Below are 25,654 nucleotides of genomic sequence, written 5' to 3'. Positions count from 1 at the left end.
TGGGGAGCGGCTGGGCCCGTGAGCCATGGCCGCTGAGCCTGCGCGTCCGGGGCCTGTGCTCCGCAACGGGAGAGGCCACAACAGTGAGAGGCCCGCGTACCACAAAAAAAAAAAAAAAAAAATGGTTAAGATGGTACATTTTATATTATGTGTATTTTACCACAATTTTTTTTAAAAGAAGAGAAAAAAAAGATACATTACATACAGGAGAATAAGAATAAAAAGAACAGCTGACCTGTCATCGGAAACAATGAAGGTCAGAAGACTATAGAATGGCATCCTTTAGAATGCTGAAATAAAACCATCATTCCAGAATTTTATACCCAGCAAAAATATCTCTAAAAAATAAAGGTGAAATAAAGGTATTTCCACATAAATGAAAGCTGGGAAAATCTGTTACCAGGGACTCACATGGCCAAAAATGGTAAAGGAAGCTCTTCCTTTACCAGAAGAGCGCTTCCTTTACCAGAAATAAAAACAGATTAAAAACCCCACTAGATAATGTTTAATATTTGCTTTCAGCACTCATACGCATTTTAAACTTAGGAGGGAAAAAATAGTATTTTATAATTATGCAGATATTTACTATTTCTGCTGCTCTTTCTTCGTTCCTGATCTTAGTTTCCTTCTGGTACTTCTTTGCTTTAACCTTATTATTTCTTTAAGTCAGATCTCTTGGAAATTCTCTTATTTACCTTTCATCTGAGAGTGTCTTAATTTTGTTTTCATTCCTGAAGGAATACTTTTGCAGAATATAGACTTCTGGGTTGATATGAGTTTCTTTTTCTTTCCATTAATTTCAAGTGTGTTTTCCTTTATCATATGGAATACCGTTATAAAATGGGCTTTTAAACCTCTGTGTAGTAGTTTCAACATTAGTTATATTGGGGTTGGCATCTGTGCTCTCCCTTGAGAATTAGTTTGCTGGCTCCCTGTAGGCTGAGAAATTTCAGATTATATTCTGAATGTTGTGTAGACTCTGGGTTCTTTTATCATCCTCTGCAGAATGTTGATTTGGTTTTTTCAGGCAATCAATATGGTCAGGTTCAACCTGTAACTTCTGTTTCTCCTCTGTGTGTGGTAGTGAAAATCTCAGTTTAGTTCACAAAGCTCTGGTTATACTGATTTGAGTCTGTCCCACACATAGGTAGCTCAAGGTGAGCCTGAGACTTGTGTGGGTTTATATCCAGAATCAGGAATTGCCTTCACTAGCTCTCTCCACACTGGGATACTCCACTCCTTTCCAGTCCCCAAAGGGCTCCTTTTCTGGTTCCTCTAACCAGAAAGATGAGGTTTCTATTAGAGTTTCAGCAGTCTGCCCCACTGTGCTGCTTTGTGATGGAGCCCACTCTCAGGACAAATCCACCAGAGACAGAAGATTTACCTGTGTACTCACATCTCCAAGTTTTGCTCCCCTCCATAATCTGCTTCCTTTCTTTTTCTTTACAGAGTCTTTGGGTAATTATATTTTGCCCAGAGTTTTTATCTGTAATTAGTGGGAGGGACAGGAGCCTGTGGTGGCTTCTGCCACCATAGCGGAACTGGAACTCCTAAGTTCTTTTTCAAAGTTTCTATCTCTTTCCTAAATTTCACCATCTCTTTACTCATTATCCACCCCCTCTTCCCACCATAGATTAAAGCAAGTAACACAACTATTTTAAAGTCTTTGTATGCTAGCTCCAAAAACTGGGTTGATTTTAACTTGTTTCTATGACCTGAGCTCTCTAGGACTATAGGTCAACTTTTACAGTTTCTTCACATGTCCAGCAATTTCTCATTGTATACTGACATTTGGGATGATATGTTATAGAAATTTCCTTCATAGCAAAAGCCATGTAAATTGAATCTCACTAAATGTGGGTCCCTTGTTTGAAGAGTCAAATCAGTCCTGCTTTTTGATTGCTCTTCAGTGCCTTTGAACAGGATTTTAAAATGTTTTGTCCAGAGTTTATAATTGTTACAGTATGTTTAGTGTCATGCATGCTACTCCACCATTACCAAGAACTACATAATCCTTCTAGACTGAAGAAAACTTCCTTCCCGCCCTCCTTTCCTGCTTGGAATTCTACACACACTGTTTGAACTTTAGTATTTTTTAAAATCTCCCTGAGATCCTGCTCATCACCCTCTCGCTCCCACACCCACACAAGTAAAAACAAAGACACAGAGAAAAGCACAACTTGATCAAGGCCCTACAATTAAGCTGCTTCCCCAGATGTAGATAAATTCTCTCATCTATTATGTTACCTCCATAGCACAGATTTGTTCAAATATTTATTATGCACCTACTATGTGCCCTGAGTCCTGTCCCAAAGAACAGTAACATATTAATACAAAAATCCATAATACGAGGTAGAAAGTTCCAAATGCTGTGAGAAAGATCATCAAAAACTGCTATGGGAATTCAGAGAAAAATGAATTCCAGCTAGGGAGATTTAAAAGAGGTTTTACAGAGGAGGTGAGGGTACAGAGAGTGGGCCCCAGCTGCTAATTCAAGCAGAGACATTTATACATGCGTTCACTGTTGCTTTAGCAGTACCATGGGACTGGAGGTGGTGGCAAGTTGTTAATACTATATAAAGCCTTCCACTTAAAGTATGCTCTGCAGTCTGCACTGACATCATCTGCCATTTCGCAGAAAGGCAGGATCTCAGGACCCACCCCAGGCCCAGTGAATCAGAATCAGCATTTCAGCAAGACCCTCAGGTATCTCATATGCACGTTAATGTTGGAGAGGCACTAATATAAAGTGCTCCGTCTTTCACTAGAATTATGACCGTAAGACCTCGCATTCTCTACCACCAGGCAATCCTACATGTAGTAGAAGGGGAGGCGGCACAGGAGAGCATCTGGCAATGTGTCCTGAGCACCTCCTACCTCCTGGCTACCTTAGGTATATTTTGCCATTTTATGCTCGTTAAGTAAGCCTTTGAACTAATTATTCCCACTCTGCAGATAAGGAAATTGAAGGTCAAAAAGGCTCACTATGTGGTCCAAGGTCACAAGGAGGTGGCCAAACCTGAATCTGAACCCATAACTGACTGACTGCAAAATACTTTTCACTCTGTAAAATACTTTTCATTCTACTATACTGTCTCTGGTCTATGCTTCAGGAGAATCAGGTACTAACTAGTTCAGTGATCTTGGTTAATTCATTCTACCTTTTTAGAACTCAGCCCTTCATGTGTATGTTGATGGAAGTCGACTGAACTAGTGAAAGTTCACAAATGAATCAACGCTGCTTCAGGAAAATGGGTTTTTCAGGCAGACTTAAAATTGAGTGTTGGGAGGTTCTGTTGCATGAAAATGACTCAGAAAACCATAACCAGAACAGCACAGTGTAGAAAAAAGAATACAGGACCAGAAAGGAGAAACCTGGGTTCTAGTCCTCTCTCTGTCATTTATTAGTTGTGAGTCTCAGTTTCTTCATCCATGAAATGGAGATAAATGATCTACCCTGGCGATCTCTCAGTGTGTTTAACTGGTTTAAGTGAGATTATGCACGAAAATACTCTGTGACATGATTAATACAGCCAGTTCTCTAACTGCCTTAATTTTCGTAACACAAATTAGATATTTCTAAATTAATTCAGTAAGGAACATGATTTACAATCTGCTGGCCATGGTAGAATCGGGAACTAGCTCTGGCAAAGCCCACCAGCTCTGCACCTTTGTTTACCCTAACAATGGGAATAAAAGGTAATAAAAAAATGTACAGGCTCTGTACCTGTTAGAGTTGATGGTGTTAGAAAAACAAAAACTTGTTCCAGAGCAGGGAGTCCTTGCTCTAGAACTTTCTGTGATGATGAAAATGTTTTATATCTGTATTACCCAGTATGGTATCCACTAGACATGTGCGGCTACTGAGTACTTGAGATATGGCTAGTATAACTGAGGAACTTAATTTTAAATTTTATTTAATTTTAACTGATTCAAAGTTAAATAGCCACATGTGGAGAGTGGCTGCCATATGGAACTGTAGCTCTAGAGCAAAGTGAGATAAGGATTTGTTCAACAATATTAAGGTTTTATAGTTATACTCTTAGGGCCAACAAGTGCACTGGCTTTGTTTTTTTCAATTCTGAAACTCTAGCTCCTAACGCTTTTTTTTCAAATTAAACCAGAAATTTTTATAGCATGATTTTTTTTTTTGCGGTACGCGGGCCTCTCTCACTGTTGTGGCCTCTCCCGTTGCGGAGCACAGGCTCCAGACGCACAGGCTCAGCGGCCATGGCTCATGGGCCCAGCCGCTCTGCGGCATGTGGGATCTTCCCGGACTGGGGCACGAACCCGTGTCCCCTGCATCGGCAGGCGGACTCTCAGCCACTGTGCCACCAGGGAAGTCCCTATAGCATGATTTTTGATAAGGGGAGGCTTCTTTGGAATCCAATTATCATTGTACAGCAACGTAGATGATACCAATAAAATGTGAAGGTTGCCTAAGCGAAAACAATGATGTTTTGTTTTATAATTATATATTTGCCCACCTGGAAAGATAAAATAGTTTACTCTTACGTATTTAAAATTACAAAGCAGAGTCTGAAAAGTACTAGGCCCTGCGACTGGTTGCTCAACCAACTACTACTGCTTGCCTACCTTGCATTTTCTGCTCTCCGGCTTATGCACTGGTGCAAGTAGAGATACTCCTGAGGTGCACTGGTGGACAAGGCGGGCTGCACGTGGTTCGACACCGAGGGTTCAAAGGTGAACAAGGTTGGCTGGCTGGAGTGCGAAGGGGCTGAGGATTTTCGTTCCCGGAGAAGGTGCTGATTGGAGCTGCTGAGCTCAGCTGGAGAAGAGCGGGGGCCGTGACTGGCTGAGGAAATGTTCCTCAGGGAGTCTGTGAAAAGGAGAAAGAGCTCTCTGAATGGTAAAGGAAGGGAAGGTGTCCTTATCCCAAACTGGGTTGTCAGACGAGGAGAAAATACTAAGAGCAGAGGCAATGGTCCAGCCGCAGCATTCTCTTCCTCGTGCACCTGCCCCGGCTCTGCCCTCCCAGAGCGCAGGGCTGTGGCTTCCAGGCTCTGGACCTCTGTACCGCTCCTGGAGGCGACTCCCTATCACAGCCTGGGCAGTATCTGCCCCACTTCCAGGAGGTGTGCCTACTCGAGGTCCAGAAGTGCGACTCTGGCTCTCGAGCAAGGCCAGCCTCTGGGGCAGTGAGTGCCACGGCCTTCCCTCTCTTTGGTGGCTCCTGCTCTCATCATCTCCCTCAAAGCTAAGCTGGCTTTACTAAATGAAACTTTGCTTCCTGAAGACTTATTTACTGAGTCCCTGGACTGTGTGTTACTGTACTAATGACAAAAGCACATGTAATTGGAACGGTCCCTTAAGACTGGTCCCAGCTCCTCCCGCCTACCCTTCCAAGTCCTCTGAGGACGATGTTCCCCACATCTTGTACTCACCACTCTCCATCTATTGGTCTTTTTTCTCTTAACTCTTATCTTAAACTCTCGTCTGTTGTGTTAGAAAGGAAGTGAGGTATTAAAGACAGATAATAGTTTAGAGTAATACCCCCAGCCAAGGGCATTATCCATTTGGCTGGCTCTCTAAGCTTGGTCCAAATTCCTTAGCACAACATACAAGGCCTTTCACAGTCTGACCTATTTCCTGTTTCCCTCCTCCCATACCCCAGGCATATGAAAGCTTCATCAGTCTGTGAATGCACCAGCCCCCCCTTTTTTTGTTTTTACATCTTTATTGGAGTATAATTGCTTTACAATGGTGTGTTAGTTTCTGCTTTATAACAAAGTGAATCAGTTATACATATACATATGTTCCCATATCTCTTCCCTCTTGCGTCTCCCTCCCTCCCATCCTCCCTATGTGACAGAGCGAGAGAGTGGCATGGATATATATACACTACCGGCCCCTTTTATGATTCTTTGTTTTGGCCTATGATGTTCCTTCTGCCTGGATTTCACTTCTTCTCCTCTGGCACTCACACACAGACTTTAAGACCCTGTACGGGTATCACATTCTCTCTGAAACCTTCATGGACTTGGCCATTCTTCTGGGTGCTAACAGCACGTGGCCCATGCTTCATTATATCCACTGTCACCCTGCTTCCTTGCCTGGCCCATGGGTTTCTAAGAACAGTGACTGATGATGTTACCTCTACAGTGCCAGCATTTACCGAATAAACCCCAGGTACATACAAAGTTCTGAGTCTGTCTTTGTAGAATAAGCAAAAACATTCATTCAGCATACAATAATTCCAACAGTGAAACTTTTTTGTTCAAAAGAAAGATTTAAAGGTGTAATTTCTAGTGGGAGGTAATGTTTTAGTGGTGATGATGGTGGCTTTCTATGGTTATTCAAAGCACTTCAGAGGGGACATAGTTCCCTGTTATCTGACCTATTTTAGGGCCCTTCTCATGGCCCTGGGCAGGATCCACCAGCTCATGGATGCTCTACAGCATTAATGACTCTGCAGTCTTTTCTGCTGCTGGGCAAGACAACTTCTGCCAGCGTACAGCAGGAAAAGCCACAGGCCTCTGGGGAAAAACTGTCCCATTGACAGCTGTGTTGACCTCCAAAATGAATTCCCATTACAGGTCTCGTAGTGAACTGGATGTTTGTTAACAGAATCAATGGCTTCATTACTCCATTAGACCTGCAAGATGAACTCTCTAGTGGCAGAGGAGAGGGTTTGTGCTGGGGGACAGAGAAAGCCCAGCGCCGGGGATCAGCCCAAGCCGCTGCCTGAGGAGACATAGGGAAGGTGCAAGGGAAACCTCTGGTGCATTCTACACTCTCTGTGGTCTTTTGGACTCCTCTTCCACTGCCCAGCCCTTCAAGGGGGGCTTTCTCCAGGGTTCTGCCCCAGACCCTCCTACGACCTCGCTCTCACTTTGGAGACTCTCCAGGGGTACCCCGTCCACTCTCACAGCTTCAGCTATGTGGTAACAGCTCACAAATCTGCATCTCTAGCTCAGTTCTCTCTCCTGGGCTCCCTGTCTTATATCCCCACCCCCACCCCCCATCTACGGAGTGTCTCCATTCAGCTGTCCCACAGGCAGGTCAAGCTCAACAATCTAAACGGAACTCCTCCTCCTGCGTCTCTAGCTCAGTGAAGTGCATCAATGTCACCATCCAGTCAGTTCCCCAAGCCGGAAACCTAGGCATCATCTGTGACTCTCCCCTGTTTCTCAGCAACCACGGCATGTCATCATGTCACTGCCTTGCTTAAAATTTGTCACTGGATCCCTGGTATCCTCAAGATGACTTACAAAGCTCTCTCTTTTAAAAACCACTTTCCTGTTTATTTCTTCAATCTTGTTTCCCACCTGTACTTCCTTGTGTTTCAAACAGAATTTCAGGAAAACACCAACCTCTTTCTCATCGCTCCATACATTAGGCTACCAATTCAGTAAGGGCAGACATACTGTCTCTCTTGTAACAGTTTTACCCCTAGAATGAAGCCCAGTCTGTGATCCAACTCCATAATCATGTGTTGATTAAACACAGGAAGTACATAGAGCATAATAAGTGATACTCCCTCAGTAACATCCACTGACTCTTCATTACCTTCAGAATAGAGTCCAGGTTCCCCAGTCTGACAAGAATAGCCATTCTGTCACAACCTACTTACCCTGCCTTGTCACCCAACTCATCCTTCATGTCCCCTATGCTGAATGCTTGTGGGTCTGTATAAAGGAAGAGTGAGCTATCCTCAGCTCTAGGGCCCTCTGCCTCCAGCTCAGGCTATGGATTCAAATCTGTGACCCAGTCTGTTTACTCACAGAGCTAGAGAAATTTCACCTGAGTCTCAGTTTCCTTATTTACAAATTGACATAGGGTGGGTTTATGAGGATGAAGTGCATAGAGGGCCAAGAAAGCACTGCAGGTTGTAGGTACTCAAAATGTGTTCTAGTCACTTCTGTATCTCCGTGCCTAGAACAGTCCCAGCACATAGTGGGTGTTCATTACACTGAATTCATTGTTGAATGAATAAAAGAATTTTCCCTGGCATAAAAATCCACATATGCTTGTTTCTTGTGGTCAAAGTCAGAGAGGTTTTTCAGGTCTGTCAATAAGATGAAGTAAGGGTTAGCATGAGTTGGGCCCACAGACACTTGGAATTCCACTCTTCTGACATAAAGCCATGTCTATGAAGCCAGTTAGCTCCATAATGGCCTGCAGCCCCAGAAAAGTTCTTTCAAAGCTGTTTGGGCACTAAATCTTGCCAAAAGCCTACCTCAGCTTGCAACTTTAAAAGACTACCTGAATTCATGTGATGATTCCTTGGTACCTTTACTGGGTTGAACAGTGTCAATCCAAAATTCATGGAACCTCAGAATGTGACCTTATTTGAAAACAGCATCTTTGCAGATGTAATTCGTTAAAATGAGGTCATACCGGATTAGTATGGAACCTACTTCAATGACTGGTGTCCTTATAAGAAAAGAGAGACAAAGACATACAGGAAGGGGATGAAAGAGGTAGAGATTGGATAAACAAAAGGTGATATATCCATACAATGGAATATTATTCAGCCATATAAGTGAATGAAATACTAATACATGCTACAACATGGATGAATCTCCAAAACATTATGCTAAGAGAAAAAAACTAGTGATAAAAGACTATAGATTACATGACTTTATTTATGTGAAATGTCTAGAATAGGAAAATCCAAAGACAGCAAGTAGTGTCAACTAGTGGTTGCCTGGGGTGGGGAGCAGTGATGGAAGGTGACTGCTCATGAGTATGGTACTTCTTTTTGGGTTGATGAAAATTTTCTAAAATTAGACTGGTGATGGTTGCACAACCCTGGGAAATACTAAACCCACTGAACTATATACTTTAAAAGGGTGAATTTCATGCTATGGGAAATACATCTCAGTAAATTTATAAACACACACACAGTTTGACAGTTCCTCAAAAAGTTAAACACAGAGTCACCATATGACCCAGCAATTCCACTTCTAGGTATATACCCAAGACAAATGAAAACATACATCTACACAAAAACTTGTAAACAGATTTTCACAGCAGCATTACTTATGACAGCCAAAAGTAGAAACAATCCAAATGCATATAAGCTGATCGATAAAGAAAATGTGGCATAGCGTATAATGGAATAGTCAGCAGTCAAAAGAATAAAGCACGGGACTTCCCTGGTGGCGCAGTGGTTGAGAGTCTGCCTGCCGATGCAGGGGACACGGGTTCGTGCCCCGGTCCGGGAGGATCCCACATGCCACGGAGCGGCTGGGCCCGTGAGCCATGGCCGCTGAGCCTGCGCGTCCAGAGCCTGTGCTCCGCGACGGGAGAGGCCGCAACAGTGAGAGGCCCGCGTACCACAAAAAAAAAAAAAAAAAAAAAAAAATAAAGCACAAATACATGTTATTACAACATGTACAAACCTTGAAAGTACTGTGCTAAGTGAAAAGAAGCTAGATTCCATTTATATGAAATGTCTAGAAGTGGTAAATATATAGAGACAGAAAGTAGATTAGTGGTTGCTTACGGCTGGGGTGAGGATGGGGTATGGGAAGTGACTACTAATGGGTATAAGGTTTCTTTTCGGGGTCATAAAAATGTTCCCAAATTAGACTGTGATGGTGGTTGCACAGCCCTGTGAATATACTAAAAACATTGACTTGTACACTTTAATTGAGTGATATATGGTGTGTGAATTAACACACACACACACACACGCATAAGCCCTTTGCAAAGTATGAAGTGTAAAGTATATGCAAGAGATTAACAGTCATCCAGTTAAATTCATCTGACCTTTAGTTTTTCTTTATTTCTTCTCCGAAGAGAAAACTGAACACTCAGTAAATACCGAGCCCTTACTAAACTCCCTTGAGTAAGAGACATTCTCCCCTTCCTACCTTCAGTTCCCTATAACTCCTCCAACCCCGCTGTTCAGGGTTTCACCCCATCATCATAGCAAGGCAGTGGGAAGTTCAGCTAAACAGAAGGCAAGCACTCATGGTTTGGGGTGAAAAGACTCAAGCAGCTTGAAATTCCACCTCACAGTGTGTGGACCTCATGCACAGGACAGGAGTCAGGAGCCCAGGGATCCATTTCCAGCTCTGCTGTTAACTAGCTGTGAGATCATGGACAGGTCTCTCTCTGAGCTTTAGTTGCTTACCTGTCAAGATGGGAGGATAATCCCTGGCCTGCTTGTCTATCTTACTGGGCTGTTGTAAAGGGCGAATGAGATAAGGATGTGAAAACAAATACATGCACTCATATAAATATTCACAGAATTTGTTGTTATTGCCTGGGTACCTTTTGAGGAAAGGAAAGAATGGTAAAGATAAAGGAGACATTAGACAATACGTGGCTGGGCTGTTTTTGGTATGTGGCTGTAAGGCTGTTGTAATGATGTGTCTTGGGTCATTAGGAAGGTCAGTTATACACAGCGAGAAGAAAACGGACATTTCCAGACTTCTGGCCTGAGCTTCGATCTCCAAGTCTAGACGAAAGATAATGCCAGAAAATGCCTGAGTCAATTTGTTTTCTTTTCAGCAGGGTTTTATTTTTTCCTCTTCTTCCTGGCTTCTTTTTAGGGCCCTACAAAATCACTCCCCTTCCTTTCCACAATCACCCCTGGGAAGCCTTCCCAGCATAAAAACACTCCTCCCACCTTCTTGCAAAACTCTAGAACAGGAAAGCTCTGAAGGATTTCAGTAGAGGAGCCCAGCCCAGCCATCCACTAGCTAGTGATAACAGGAGCAGGAAAGGGGTGGTTGGCGGGAGCTTCTGGAAAAGGTGACTGGCCAAATAATGACTGGTTCCCTTATCTCAATGCCCTTTTAATCTTTATCCTTTCCCCCCCCCCCCAAACCCCACCCCAAGCCTCAGTGGGTCTCAGAACCCGTAAAATGATAGACCAAAGTTCATGCTGGCGCCCAGGCTGGATTCAAAGCCTGGCTCTACTAACTCCTGGCTCTGGTCTTGGACAGGTTACATAAACCTCTTTGATCCTCACTTGTTCAATAGGGAGAATACATACTTTGCAGGGCTGCTGCAAGGACTGGAAGTCATTTATACAAAGCATTTAGCACAGCACCCCACCATTCTTACTGCTCCTATTCCTAGAGTACACATGGAACTGGCTGAGACCCTGAAATTGGCCAAGAGGTATGGAATTTCTTTCCAGGTCACAACTATACCTTGTATAGATGTTATACGTGGACTAATAAGAACGAAAGGGACAATACTGTCTACAATAATCACAGCTGCCATTTACTGAGCACCTACTACGTGTCTCTGGTCTACCCCGTGAGGTAGATATTATTATTACCTCCATTGGTTTTTTTCTTTTGTTTTGGGGGGGATGGAGAAACTGAAGCTCAGAGAAGTTAATAGTGAGCTCTGGGGTCACACATTTAGGAAGTGCAGAGTCTAGATCTGAAAGAGAGCTCATTGTCTTCAAAGCCAATTATTTTCACCCATGTAGAGAAAAGAGTTCCTGCACAATCCCTATGAGGTGAATGGTATTAGCTTTATGGGAGGCAGAGTCAAATAACAGAATGAGGGTCTAGGTCCAGGTCTGCTGCCAACTGGTTGCGTGACCTTCGGTACGTCATTTCACCTTTCTGGGCCCTGTTTTCTTTATTTATAAAAGGGAGAACTTGGATTAGACCAGGGATACACGTCAAAGTCATCTTTGGGAAATTTACGAGAGCTGCTCCATGTAAGACCTAATGAGTTATATTTACACATTTAGATTCAGATCCACTGGCTTTGTTTTTCACAATCTCTGGTTCTTAATTCTGGGGCAGAGGTAGAAGGGTTGGGGTCAACTGAAAAATCAAGGGCAAAGCAAGTTCTGAAAGCCAAATGAAAGAACAAATTCTTCCCAGAATCCTTCTTGGTATCATCAAAATTCTAAATTGGAAACCATCCATGCTCTTCCTGGCCCTCCTTATCATTTGTCCACAGCCGACTCCAAAGGAACAGTGAGCAACAGAGAGAGCCTGACGTGGTTCAGAAACGTGGGAGTCCAGGTTCTAAAACTACTTTGCCACAGGGCCTTGGGCGAAACTTTTAATCTCTACATCTCCTCTCCCATGCTGTCAAATGCCAAAGAGAACACCCACCTTACAGGGTTCTTTTGAGGATTCAATGAGGTGAAATATGGGTAAATAGTAACTATTAAATACTAAGTAAGTGGTAGTTAGTTGACAATTGTTATATCATTTATTCCTAGAAGTAGAAAGGTGGTAAAATTCTGAGGGTTCTAACTGGGGAGAAGATGATTAATCAAAGAATGTTGAAACTAATGGTGTCGGATTTTATGGGATGAGTGGTCCCCTGGAGAAAGCTAACTGAAAAGCAAGAATCAGATGGGTGGAGAATTCTAAAAACAAAAACCTGCTGACAGATTGGCTGAGTGCAAAATTGGATCAATAGATCCAGGTCATTTTAACTCACAATCACAAGCCTAAAATTATTTAAAAAGGAATCATCCTCAAAATCCTCTGGCACACATCATTACTAGAGAATTTATTCATACATTCAGGATCAAACACGAAATGCCTTCACTCTATACACTACCTCACATAATATGGTAACTGGAGGGGAACCTAGGGTCCGATCAGTATCACCACCGCCCTCCCTACTCACCCCCAAATCTCTCATTTACAGTTGGAGAAACCGTGGTCCAGAAAGGTGAGGCTACTTGTCCAAGGCCACACAGTGGATCAGATGTAAACCCTGAAATGAAAACTCAGATCTCTTAGTCCAGGGGTCCTTCTGCGCTACCAGTAGAAAGATGTATCAATGTGAATGAAGATATATTCTCTATAAAGGGGGGGTGGTAATCAAGCCAGGAGATCTGACCACCAGGACACTGGCCAGCGGGATTGCTATTTTGTCGTGAGTTTATAATGTTATTCATATTCGCATGGTAAGTAGACATTTGCTGGATCCAACTACTAAAGACTAGTATAAATAATTCCCCAAGTTCAAAAATATAAGTCTTCTAGTGTTTATAAAAACTATAAAACAGAGGAAGAAAAAAGGGGAGGCAGACAGGCAGTAACATGAGACCCTGTGAGACCTTTCAGGGACCAGGCCTCCCCACACCCCTTCTGAGGAAGGATCTGGGAAAAAACACCATCTCAGAGATCCAAGGGCCAAGTCACAGCACCCTGACCTCGACGGATATGATCTCTTGGTCTACTTTAGCAGAAATCAATCCTGTGAAGGGGCACAGGGCAAAGAGAGTGAGTGGCTGCAGCTCGCAGGCATGTCACACAGTCTCTGGTCACACGTCCTTACAAAACCTCCCTTTGCCCCGTGGCATCTCATTTCAGAGATGGGAAACTAAGGTCCACAGCAAACGCCACGCTTTCTATAAGGTCTCTGGTGAGAACTGATTATGCCTTCCTCTAAACCTTTTACCGTACTTCATTTTGGTTTTTATTTTATGCTGGGCATTCACAAACCTCTCATACTAAACAGACCGCGAGCTGTTAGAAGTTAGGACCCAGACCATCTGTTTCTCTGGTGGAGTTCAGCACAATGCTGTGCGTCTACTAAACGTCCAGATGAGAACAAGGTGCTCAATAAACATACCAGGGCAATACGTTTTGTCAGAATCTTTCCTCTTTGTGGCAGAAGAAGGAGTGAAGAGCTCCAGGATCTGAATGTAAGCTGCTGTTCAGGGTGGGAGGAACTGTTACCACTTAGCAAGGCTGTCTGAGTTGTGTGTGTTTCTGGTTTTGGACAGCTGGTCTATATTTAGCCACGCATGCATTGTCCAGTTCACGTCGGACAGGTCAGCTTTGTTCTCATCTCACCTGCCACACGGACAGCACACCCCAGTTGTGACAGACCTTACTCCTGCTCCTTTGAGAGGGGCTTCGGTTGACTGCGTGTCCCCCTCAAAGAGTCAATCCATAATTGGAATGAAGCACTCTTGTTAACTTAGGGGCATGAGTACTGACCGTGGGCACTCTGCTAAGAGCTTCAGGCTGACAAAAAGAGTGGATCTTGTCCTTGCTCTATGAGCTTATACTGCAGTTGGGAAGAGCAAATGTATACTTGGGGCAGCACTTCTCCCTTCCCCCAAGGAACTCTGGGGACTCATTAGTATTCCCATGGGAATCAATCCATCTAGTGGCACCATAAGCTCACATGTCAATGATGTATCTGACCCTTGTGACCTTTCCACAAAAATATCGAAACTATATCACTGTATTTTTAAGCTAACCAACTTCATAAGAGGTAAGCTTCCCCTTCCTTTCACAGTGACTTTCACTAAGAGACAACTGGCTACCAGCGTGAAACACAAGTGTCAGATATTCCAATGATGGGAGTTTATCAAGAATCATTACCAGTGGCAATAATCACAAGAACAATCCCTGAAACTGCTCTAGTCTGGATGGTGAGGCTGGGATTCTAAGAGCTCCAGTTTGCCTAGGGAATTATGAGATCCACAGCATTACCTGACCCAGAACTGTGGCTATAGGAGAGACAGTGTGGTTAGGGGAAAGGAACGTGGATTTTGAAATCTGAATCTGAGTGTTTTGCTGTGGAACCTAGGAATGGTATCCGAATCTGTGCCCTAGTTTGTAAAATTTTTACGAATAGCTACCTGCAGCGTTGTCCTGGAGAGTCAAGGAATGCCACAGTGTCTGTATATCAGTGCTCCACAAAGGGAACTTCTCCCTTTAGCACTCCATCCCTGGGGTCACCTGGTGTGTGAACTGCATCTGCAGACCTTCAGGGTTTGATTAGAGGCAGGACTGGTACCAGAGCATGCAGATGGATTCAACTGGCCTTTGACTGGCGAGTAGAGGACTGCAGGCAGAGAGCCTGGCAGGACTCAGCTTCCAGTCGGCAGCTCTTTCTCAGCCACTGTCTCCAGTCCTGGGGTCACAACAATCTCCTGGCTTCATACCTGTAGCTTCCCTATTCATCTTCCAGCCTTGTGTCTTGATGCCTCAGCAACCCTAGGTTTTTTTCACCGGGATCCAAAAGGGAGAGTTGTTTTTTAACATCCCTAGGACGGCCAGCACACTAAGACCATATGTACATGTATCTGAGTGGGCCTGCCAAGGCATATTATTATACTAGAACAGGAGTTGGCAAACTAAGGACCATAAGTCATATCTCGTCGACTGCCTGATTTTATAAATAAAGTTCTATCCCTATTCATGTGCATATTCTTTATGGTTGCTTCTATGTAAAGTTGAGTACTTGTGACAAAGAACGTTCAGGTGGTAAAGCCTAAAATATTGACTATCTGGCCCTTTAGAGAGAAAGTTTGCCAGTCCCCAGACTACAAGTTCTCCTTCTGGTTTGTACAATCATGTCCTCTCTCAAAAATCTTAGTACCTAACTTAAGCTGCTCACTAAGGAGACAGAAGCGGGCTGAAACCAAGACCAGTGGATCCCAAACCTATGTTTTCGAATAATGAAGAAGAAGAATCACGGGAAAAGCCAGTGTGGAGAGCCCATGAATATTATTATAAGAAATCATATTCACTTTCATCTCAGCACACCTTGGGCACAAACAACATGCTAGTTTCTAGTCAGCATACAGAATCAAAAGGTACAAGAGAATAATATGATTGACTTGTGTTGACAGGCTTGGGAAACCTTCTTGGCAAAGCCAGAGAAGGTCATCACAAGAGAGCAGAGACAGCAGTGAGTCTTTCTCAGGTCTTCATGCACATGCTGAAGACCCTAAACAGGTATCGTGACAGTGTGAGGCAAGGAACTATATCTAGAATTTCAGGGTATGGGTTAATAGTTAAGAACATGGCTTCTGCAGCCATACAGTCTGGGTTTGAATCCCAGGTCCTTTACTTAGTAGTTGTAAGAACTAGGGAAAGTTACTGAACCTCTCTGTGCCTCAGCTTTTTCATCTGTTAAATGGGAATAATGATAGGTATCTACCTCATAAGATTATATGAGTTAAGATCTGTGAAATGTTTTGAACACTGCCTCTACATGGTAAGCTCTACGTAAACATTATCTCTTACTGTTAGTAGTAGTATATTTAAAGAAACACCTTTGTTTTTTGAGCACCTCAATAACTTAAGTATAATGCATCTCAAATCAGGAAAGTCAGCAAGGCTTATTTGATAAACATATTAATCACACACAGTAAGAATGTTTCCAAGTTCAGGGAAAATAGAGATCGTGTTACTTCGGATGTTTCAGTTTTGGGGAGATAAGAATAGCACGGTATACACACTCAAAGGGCTGCCACGAAGATCACAGAGAAGGCTGCAACAATTTATCAGCCATACACCGGACAGATATTTAATGTGTGCTTATCATGTACCAAATGCCATGCTTTAAGTGGATTCTTGTATAATCTTCATCATAATATTGTGAAGAAAGTCTCGTTTCTATTTTACTGAGGCAGAAACTGAGGCTCAGAAAACTGACTTGCCTAAGACCATAAGACTGAACTCATCAGTGTTGTGGATTCATGTATTTATGATTCCAAGACCTATGCTCTTTGCTTTTTGTACTAAATTGACCTCCTGAACCGGTGTGTGTGTGTATGTGTGTGTGTGCCTGAGTGTGTATATATACACATACACAGGCACACACACATGCATCATAAAAGTATAAGATGAAACCTGGGTTTCAATTCTAGCCTTGCCAGTTATGTTCTTGAGCAACTTAGCTCCCCTCTCTTGACCTCCAGACGCTGTCATCTGAGGAGTTTGGAACAAAACACTCTCTAAGGGCCCTTCAAGATCTCGTATTCTAGAATTTTCTCAGTTTATGAAATCTACTGCCTTCTCTGTCTTGGCTGGGTGTTTTGGCTGCTATGATTTACCAGCCATGAAGAATTTGTTCACTGACCTCATCCACACAAGAAGTGAGGCGGTGGGGAATAAAAGCAAACACTAAATAAATGATAGATATGTAAAATAAAGTTCATATCCTACCTCTTCAGACTAGTTAGAACATCATCCATTTTCAATTTTTCTTTGCTTTTTAAAAATTGTTCTTGTTCATTGTATACCACTATTTCAATATATGGAATTTTAGACTCTATGTCCTGTTAATAAGGTTAGAATGTTTTTGAAGCTTCTTTGTTTCCCCCTCCTCAACAGTGAATTTCTCAAAACAACGTTTAGAAATAAGTTGTAATTTTTTAAACTGTAATTTTATGTAACTGTAACTATTTACAAAGTTATAAACAAACACTATAACTAAATCATTCATCTGAATCATCATTGGGCAGCCACTATGTGTCTCTACTAATGTGGTGACAGAAAGATAAAAGGGTCATGTTCTCATTCTCAGGTCTCTGACATATCTCCCCTCAGTCCCAAACTTTGAGCTCTAGCCTCAGTGAACTACTTCCAGTTCCCTAAGCTTCTGGGAACTTGGAGAAAACAAGAGAAACCTGAACTCTGAGGTGGTGGATGTGTTAATTAACCTGATGGTGGCCATCATTTTACAGTGTTTGCATATATCAAATCACCATGAGGTGATTTGTATATATATAAACTGTATATATATATATATATATATATATATATACAGTTTGTATATATACAGTTTGTATATATATACAGTTTGTATATATATAGTTTGTATATATATATATATATAAATATATACAGTTTTGTCAATTATCCTTCAATAAAGAGGTGGAAAAAATAAATATCTGGTGTATTTATTTCCATTTATGTGAGGAAAAAGAGAAAAGAGAAGAAAGAGAAGAAAGAAGAGAAACCTGAAGTAACTGAGAAAATCCTGTATTGATCAGTGTTAACCTAAGTTGATTAGAACTTTAGTTTCTATCACTAGCCAGATAGGGGCTTGATATTGAAATTAAATTCAGAAATTGAAAAAAAATTTTCTTTTCTTTTCACACTTGAGGTTAACCTCAATTTTGTTTTAATCTGTTAGCTGTATCTTGGCATATAGCCAGGCACAGTTCAGTTAAAAGCAGCAAAACTTGGTGAAAACTGAGGGCCCCAGGACCTGGAACTATACACAGAGGAGGCAGGCAGTCACTGAGAAGGGCTCCAACTGGAGGACCTGACAAAGCTCCTGAGGTCACTGAGAGCGGGTGCGCGGCTTACGCTCTTCTCTGGCATGTGACCCTAGAACAGGACCTGGCAAAAACAGGTACTCAGTGTGCTGAATGGGTGAACACAGAAACGGAAACTGGGTATCACCCAGAAATGGGGGCAGCTGAGTCCGAAAGGAGGAGGAAGCTGTTTAGGGAAAGCACAAGTGGAGTTTCTTCAGAAATTCAGGCAGACAGACCACTGGCCACCCGGAAGTCAGCCACTGGACGGTGGGGCTCCAGCCACTGGCTTAAGGATTTTGGTAAGACTGGGGTCTCTGAGAGGGACTAAATCAAAGCAGGATGGGGTCTAGTCCCAGGTGGAATTTGATACGACAGTCAGGTTAACAGGGAAATGACTCAAGAATAGGAAAAAGTAGGCAAAGTTCCAGGGCTGACCTTATCTCGCACACAAGATGCGGGTCAGAACTGAGCAAAAAGGGTGAAGAATCCCAGAGCCCTGACTCCATGCTGGAGTGCAGGGTGGGCCTCAACTTGAAGGTAGAGTCCAAAGGCCTTTGCAGAGTTCAGAATCCTATGCAGAACTGTACATAACTGGATGTTTAATCATAATCAAGAGCTTCAGAGGTCCAAAGTGACCTTACCACCAAATTCAAAGTCCTGATTCTACCTTTAGCCAAAAACTAGAGTTACATTGGGCTTTGGAATCTGGTCTGGGACCAATTCAACAATAATTTATTACCCTCCTTCACTAGAGATAATTAGACATACTCAAAGAACAAAAAAAAGGGGGAGCATCTCATGGGACGTCTGGGGAACCATCCAAAGCTTCTGGTGTTGAGGAGTTGGGATGAGACACTCTCATTTCTAACAGTCTGTGGGTTTGGCAGGTACATTAGACTTTACGCTGGCTGGCTGGGACGGTGTGGGGGAGTGTCTGGTATACAAGGGAAAGTAGGAAGGAGGATCAAGGCTTAGAACGAAAAGAAGAGGGTCAGGTTTCTCCCTGTCACCCTTTCCTCCTCCAGAGGGTCTGGACTTTGCTGCAGGTCAGGGCTGAAGCCTGTTCCAGGACAAGGCAAAAGTGTCTGTGGGGATTTTACAGAGTTCATGTCCCAACTCAAAGCCTACTCTCAGGGTGACGAGACCCAGCTGTAGACAAAAAAACAACAAATAAACAAAAGACTGAGGAGGAAGGTCTGATATTTCAGGGTTATTTAGAATACCAATTTTTTTTTTTTTAAGGCATGAGGATTTCAGATCTGGCTGGAAACTGGTCTGGATGTTTATTTTCCCCACTGTCTCTGGAAAAAAAGGGTGGGTGATTCAGAGAGCAGCCTTTGCCTCTGGGCTGGGGCCCGGATCAGTCTCCAGTCTGTTCTTCTTTCCTCCAGGGACCTGTGTAAGCCTGGGGAGAAGCTGCCTATCACCTCCCACATTTTCTCTAAGCTTCCAACAAGGGTCTCCCAGAGGAGTGAGAGATCTGACCCCAGTTAAAAAAAAAAAAAACCCAGAAAACAAAAGGTAGGGGAGGGAACAAGGGAGGAAAAGTTCCTCCCAGGAATGAGAAGAGAGAAAGGGTCAGGTCTCCTAGAAAGGCCTCTCTCGTCCCCACTGTCCTCCACTCCCAGCTTCTCCCTGGCACTCCCACTCACTGCGTCAGGGTAGTGGGGGAAGGGACCAAGGTCACCAGAAGGTACCTGAGTGGACTGCCTGTCTCCACTACGGCCCTCCCTGCTGTGAGAAGTCCAGCTGGAATAAGGGGTCCTGACCTTTAAGGCACCAATCATTCTCTCTGGAGAGGAAGGAGCTGTTTGAAGACGCTGATAACATTCCTCCACTGGGGGCTGAAGATCTCCCCAAACGCATACCTGTGGGTATAGTTTCATCCTGGAAGGGAACCAGGACTTAAAATAATTCTGCTGTTGAGTTACTGGGGAAATTCACAGATTACTAGAAGTGTAAATATTCGCAAAATATTTAAAGTAGGGGGCAGTCTCACCCAAAATTTTAGTAGAGAAATGGTGGGGAACAGATAAAGAACAGTCGGTTGGAACTCTGGGAGGTCATCTTTCTATAGAGTTAGTCATGCAACTACTGTGAAATTCCTGCCAGGGAGTTCAAGAAGGAAAAAAGCTACAATAATAGGATATGGAGGAGGCTCTGGCCTTAATTTCAAAATCTTCAAGAGTTGCAAACGGGGCTCTGGTGACCTAAACTCCCTGAGCTTTAGTTCACAGTAGTTTGTTGGCTACTCTGAGACGGATCATGTTATCTTGCTGATTTAGCCGTCCGAGATTAACGTTAATGTATAGACAGCACTTTACTTTCCAAATGTTTAGTTCTCAGTGATCAACTTCTTGCTTCTCCTCTTTGCTGGCTATTTTGTGATTTACAAGCAGCCAACAATAAACAGGTCTGTGAAAAGGGGTTCGGATAAGTGAGAAGAGGTTAGAGCATACAGCCCTAGGGTGGAGTTAAAAGCCTTGGATTCTAGATCCGGCAACACTGCTTTCTGGCAATGTCAGTGCCTTTAAACTTTAGCTTCCTTATTTGTGCAATAGGAATAGTGCTAGCAGCCTTGCCTAGCTTATTTTGTTTCTTTATACGCAAAGGAGACTGTGTAAGTGTTGTGTAGACTGTAAAGTTCTCTAAAAACACCAGATACTTAAATCATATCCTGTTCATCTTGACCTCCAGATATAAAAATCATCATTTTCACCAAAAGTACGACACGGAAAGCCGCAAAACAAGCAGCTACTGTTCACATTGTGCGCCTATACATTTTCCCAGCTTCCTCCCAACCCCTCTGCAAGGGAGCATAATCTCCATTTTACAGATGATAACACCTCAAAGAGATAGAGTTACTTATTCAACATCCTAGAGCAAATAAACAGCAGCAGCTAGGGTGCCTTTCAGAGTGCACGTTAGAGTAAGGGGCTGTGCAGGTCCTGGACCAGCTACGGAATAGAGGGAGGAGGGAGGGGATGAGTGGGAAGGAGAAGCCCTCAGCTTAGAGGATTCAAAGGGGTGAGGGCTTTCCTGACTGTGGATGACTCCTGAGCCCATGAATCATTTATCCACGCTCTGTGCTGGGAGCTGCTTCTTTTTATGTGTGGTACATCTGGTCAGGGACAGCTGCCCACGACAGGGCCACAAATGTGAGGACTTGGACCCGCCTGCTCGTAAACACAGCTCAGAGCAGCTTTCTGCCCCCTGACTTGGGGGATTGAAGGCTATTTTGATTCCCAGAGGAAGGTGGGGTTCTTACTGTTGCCTGTGCGTACATGTACACACCCCCACCCCCAAACAAACAACAAGCAAACTCCATGTATGTGATATGAAATCTTGATATTCATTCTTAGAATTGCCTTTCCTTTCTGAGCATCGTGCCCGGTTTCCTTTTGGAAAGAGCTCTCTATCAGGAGGCTGTTTCTTCCACACTTGTGTCAATATTCGAACTCAGTGGCACTCCTGGTCTGGTCTTGATCCTAGACAGGTTTTATCCTAGGCATTTTTGGCTGGAATACGTGAGGAGTTGGAGAGTGGCAGCAGAAAGAAGAAGCTGGGGGTGGCAAGAAGGATTAAAAAAAGACTCCATCTGCTATAGAACTGCTTCCAGCTAAAAGTGAAAAACACAAGTTTTTTTTTACGGGTCCCATCACAACTCTTTTTAAAAAAGAAAGGAAAGAAGGAGTATCTGCTTGAAGGAAGCTCCCCATGGGAAGAAATTTCTACAGGACCAACAGCAAGCAGGGGTATGGACTGCACAGCTCCAGGAGATACCTCTACATAGAATACAGTGTGAATATTCCTTTGGGAAATAAGAAACTTGAGGGGCTGCCAGTGGTCTAAGGTCTGCGTTGATGAACCCATAGAGAAGCAGAATTACTGAGTGAAAAGAGGATTTTCTCTCTATTTGAAGAAAGGAAACTAAGGCCTCAATCAAGTGACTTGTTCACATCACCCCAGAGTTGTGATGTGAGTTCAGGCTTCCTCGTCCCCAGCCTACAGACTCACCAATACAGCCTAATGGCTGGATTAAAGCTCTAGAAGTTACTAAATTCTTGGAATATTCGAGCCCAAGGATTTCAGCAATATGGGTTGGTGAGGAGGGAAAACTGAGCCAGCTGTAGGATTCTGGTGGAAGGGGTCAAGGAGTGCTTCCAATCTAATACATGGTGTCCACAGGGGCAAAACTATCGGGGCTTGGTTCTGACAGATTTTCATATTCCAGGAGGTCCAGGACAAAGAGACAGCATATTACAATGCACAGTCAGACCTGGGTTAGACTAGAATCCTGGCTCCATCATTTTCTAGCTGTGAACTTGAGTCAAAATTGTTGCTACCTCAAAGGATTACTATGAATTTTTAGTGAGAATTTATGTAAAGTCCTTATTTTACATAGAGTAGATGCTCAATACACAGCTCCTATAATTTCCTTTTGTGGCCACCGAAGGTTAGATATCAGTGCAGGACGCTCCTCACATAAGGCAGGTGCTGACGCTAACACCCAGGTGATTGGATTGTTCTCAACAAGCCTCAGCAAAAGGAGAGCAGCAGTTGTATTTAGGAAGAATCTCAGGCAGATGAGAGTTGGATAGCCCATGTGAACCCAGCCAAGGCTGGGTTCAGAGAAGAGTTTTAGTCCTGGAGTGCTAGGCAGGGAAGAAATAGCACTCGGTTTCTTTATTTAAAAAAAATAGAAACAGTTGATAAAAGTGATTAAATGAAATAAAGTACTTAAGCAAAAGTAGGTAGTCAAATGTTAACTTCCTTCCTGCTTTCCCTCAGACCCTGATTCTCAGTGAAAAGAAACACTGACTTGGGTGATTAATCTCTCATTCCTTACCTGAGGGTTTTATAGATATAATATATGTACTTTCAAGACAGCTTCTAAATTACAACATAACCTATTATGTGGCTGAATCTTTTTACATACCAGATTCTCCTATGAGAGGGAAGAAAAGGCCATTTGTCTTCATCAGAAAGATCTCACAAAAAATCCTAAACCTCTATCAGAGACAAATAATACCCTTGCTCTGGTAATTAAACTACTAGACATCTAATAAAATAATCCCTTAAAAATGAAGTTAAAAGTTAAAGGGAATATACTGTTTAATAGACAAAGCTGTTGAAAAATACTGACTTGATTATTTGTCACCCCCTTAATACTTCCCCTCCTTTTCTTCCCTCACTGAGATGGTGGTGCATGGGATGGTGCCTCCATCCTTGGTGATGCCTCTGTTACAGAATTTCCCTGTGACTGTCTGGTTATGTCTGTCCCCTCCACTAGACTATGATGTCTGAGGGCTGGAACTCTATGGTTCATCTTTATAGTCTGTAGCCTCAGTGATTATGACAGGGACTCTCATAGAATGAGTGCTCCATGAAGATTTGATGAATGAATGAGTAAATGAACAATGTATGAATGAATAAATATTCCCACCAAAGAAAGCAAGCCCAGATGATGTAGTTTTACATATTTGAATTTGAATTATACTTAAATTCTATATAGTAAAAGTAGGGATTCAGAAAATAACTATTTTTTAAATATGTGATTTTTAAAAAAGATATTTGCACCAAGAGTAATTTTTGCTACATCTCAAGGATATGTTTTTCTTGGTAGGGACACCTCTAATCCCACAAGAGAATAGTTCACTTAAAAGCAATCTGCTTTCTGGTTCCTCCTCCACCCCATTATACCTATTTCCTAAAAAGCTGACGTATTCCTTGGACTTATTTCTCACATTTATGAAAGCTTTGACACTAGGGGGTCTATGGGTTCTTTCTCCCACTTTTTAAAAATTCCTTTCTTATTTTATTCTTTTTTTTGCATGAGTATTTTATTTCTTTATCAGGAATAAAATAAAATGAAAAACAAAACCAAAATCCATAAAGCCTAAAAAAACAAAGATTTGGGGGGGAAAACAAAAAAGTCCGCACAGGAAGCAAAAATTATACCAAAGGACTTAAGAGTAAAATGGGGCCTCATAATCCTTCCTCAAGGAAGATCACATAATTCCTAGGGCAGGACATCTAGTCCAGGCACAATCAGCTACATAACCTGCAGAGCTCAGTACAAACTGAAAATGCAGGGCTCCATGATCAAAAATTAAGAACTTCAACACAAATAAGTGGAAAGATATCTTGTGTTCATGGACTTGAAGAATTTACATTGTTAAAATGTCCATACTATCCAAAACCATCTATACATTCAGTGCAATTCCTATCAAGATTCCAATGGCATTTTTACAGAAATAGAAAAAACAATCCTAAAATTCGTATGAAACCACAAAAGATGCCAAATAGCCAAAGCAATTTGGAGAAAGAAGAACAAAGATGGAAGCGTCACACTCCCTGATGTCAAAGTATATTACAAAGCTATAGTAATCAAAACAGTATGGTACCGGCAGAAAAACAGACACATAGACCAAAGGAACAGAATAGAGAGGCCCAATATATGGTCAATATTTGGCAAGGGAGCCAAAAATACTCAAAGGAGAAAAGGCTTTTCAATGAACTGTGTTGGGGGACTTCCCTGATGTTCCAGTGGGTAGGACTCCACACTCCCAGTGCAGGGGGTCTGAGTTCAATCCCTGGTTGGGGAACTGGATGATCCTTTATGCATGCCGCAACTAAGAGTCCCAATGCTGCAACTAAGAAGTCCACATGCTGCAACTAAAAGATCCCGCATGCCACAACTATGACCCAGTGGAGCCTAAATAAATAAATTTAAAAAACGGTGTTGGGAAAACTGGATATTCACATGCAAAAGAATGGAATTAAAACCCTATCTTGGTACAACCACTATGGAGAACAGTATGGAGGTTCTTTAAAAACTAAAAAAAGAACTACCATACAACCCATCAATCCCACTACTGGGCATATACCCTGAGAAGACCATAATTCAAAGAGTCATGTACCACAATGTTCACTGCAGCTCTATACAATAGCCAGGACATGCAAGCAACCTAAGTGTCCATCAACATATGAATGGATAAAGAAGATGTGGCACATATATGCAATGGAATATTACTCAGCCATAAAAAGAAACGAAATTGAGTTATTTGTAGTGAGGTGGATGGACCTAGAGTCTGTCATACAGAGTGAAGTAAGTCAGAAAGAGAAAAACAAATACCGTATGCTAATACATACATATGGAATCTAAAGAAAAAAAAAGGTTATGAAGAACCTAGGGGCAGGACAGGAATAAAGACACAGATGTAGAGAATGGACTTGAGGACACGGGGAGGGGGAAAGGTAAGCTGGGACAAAGTGAGAGACTGGCATGGACTTATATATACTACCAAAATAGATAGCTAGTGGGAAGCAGCCGCATAGCACAGGGAGATCAGCTTGGTGCTTTGTGACCACCTAGAGGAGTGGGATTGGGAGGGAGATGCAAGAGCAGGGGATATGGGGATATATGTATATGTATAGCTGCTTCACTTTGTTATAAACCAGAAACTAACACACCATCGTAAAGCAATTATACTCTAATAAAGATGTTAAATAACAAACAAACAAAAACTCTACCTTAGGACTTCCCTGGTAGTGCAGTGGTTAAAAATCTGCCTGCTGATGCAGGGAACATGGGCTCGAGCCCTGGCCAGGAAGATCCCACATGCTGCGGAGCTACTAAGCCTGCACGCCGCAACTACTGAGCCTGCGCTC

At 42.7% G+C, this 25,654-nt stretch overlaps 1 protein-coding gene across 1 annotated transcript in view; it reads right to left on the bottom strand.

The window, feature by feature from the left end:
- The window catches only part of GAB2 (GRB2 associated binding protein 2), a 52,864-nt gene that overhangs the window by 19,056 nt on the left and 8,154 nt on the right, over nt 1–25,654 (bottom strand). The window contains exon 3 of the mRNA XM_065882374.1: nt 4,597–4,840. Coding sequence (XP_065738446.1) covers nt 4,597–4,840 — 244 coding nt within the window. The remainder of the gene's footprint in view (nt 1–4,596; nt 4,841–25,654) is intronic.

The sequence above is a fragment of the Phocoena phocoena genome, chromosome 8, assembly GCF_963924675.1.
Source record: "Phocoena phocoena chromosome 8, mPhoPho1.1, whole genome shotgun sequence".
Taxonomy (NCBI): Eukaryota; Metazoa; Chordata; class Mammalia; order Artiodactyla; family Phocoenidae; genus Phocoena; species Phocoena phocoena.
Note: the sequence above shows the minus strand (reverse complement) of the source record. Positions and strands in the feature narration are given on the sequence as shown.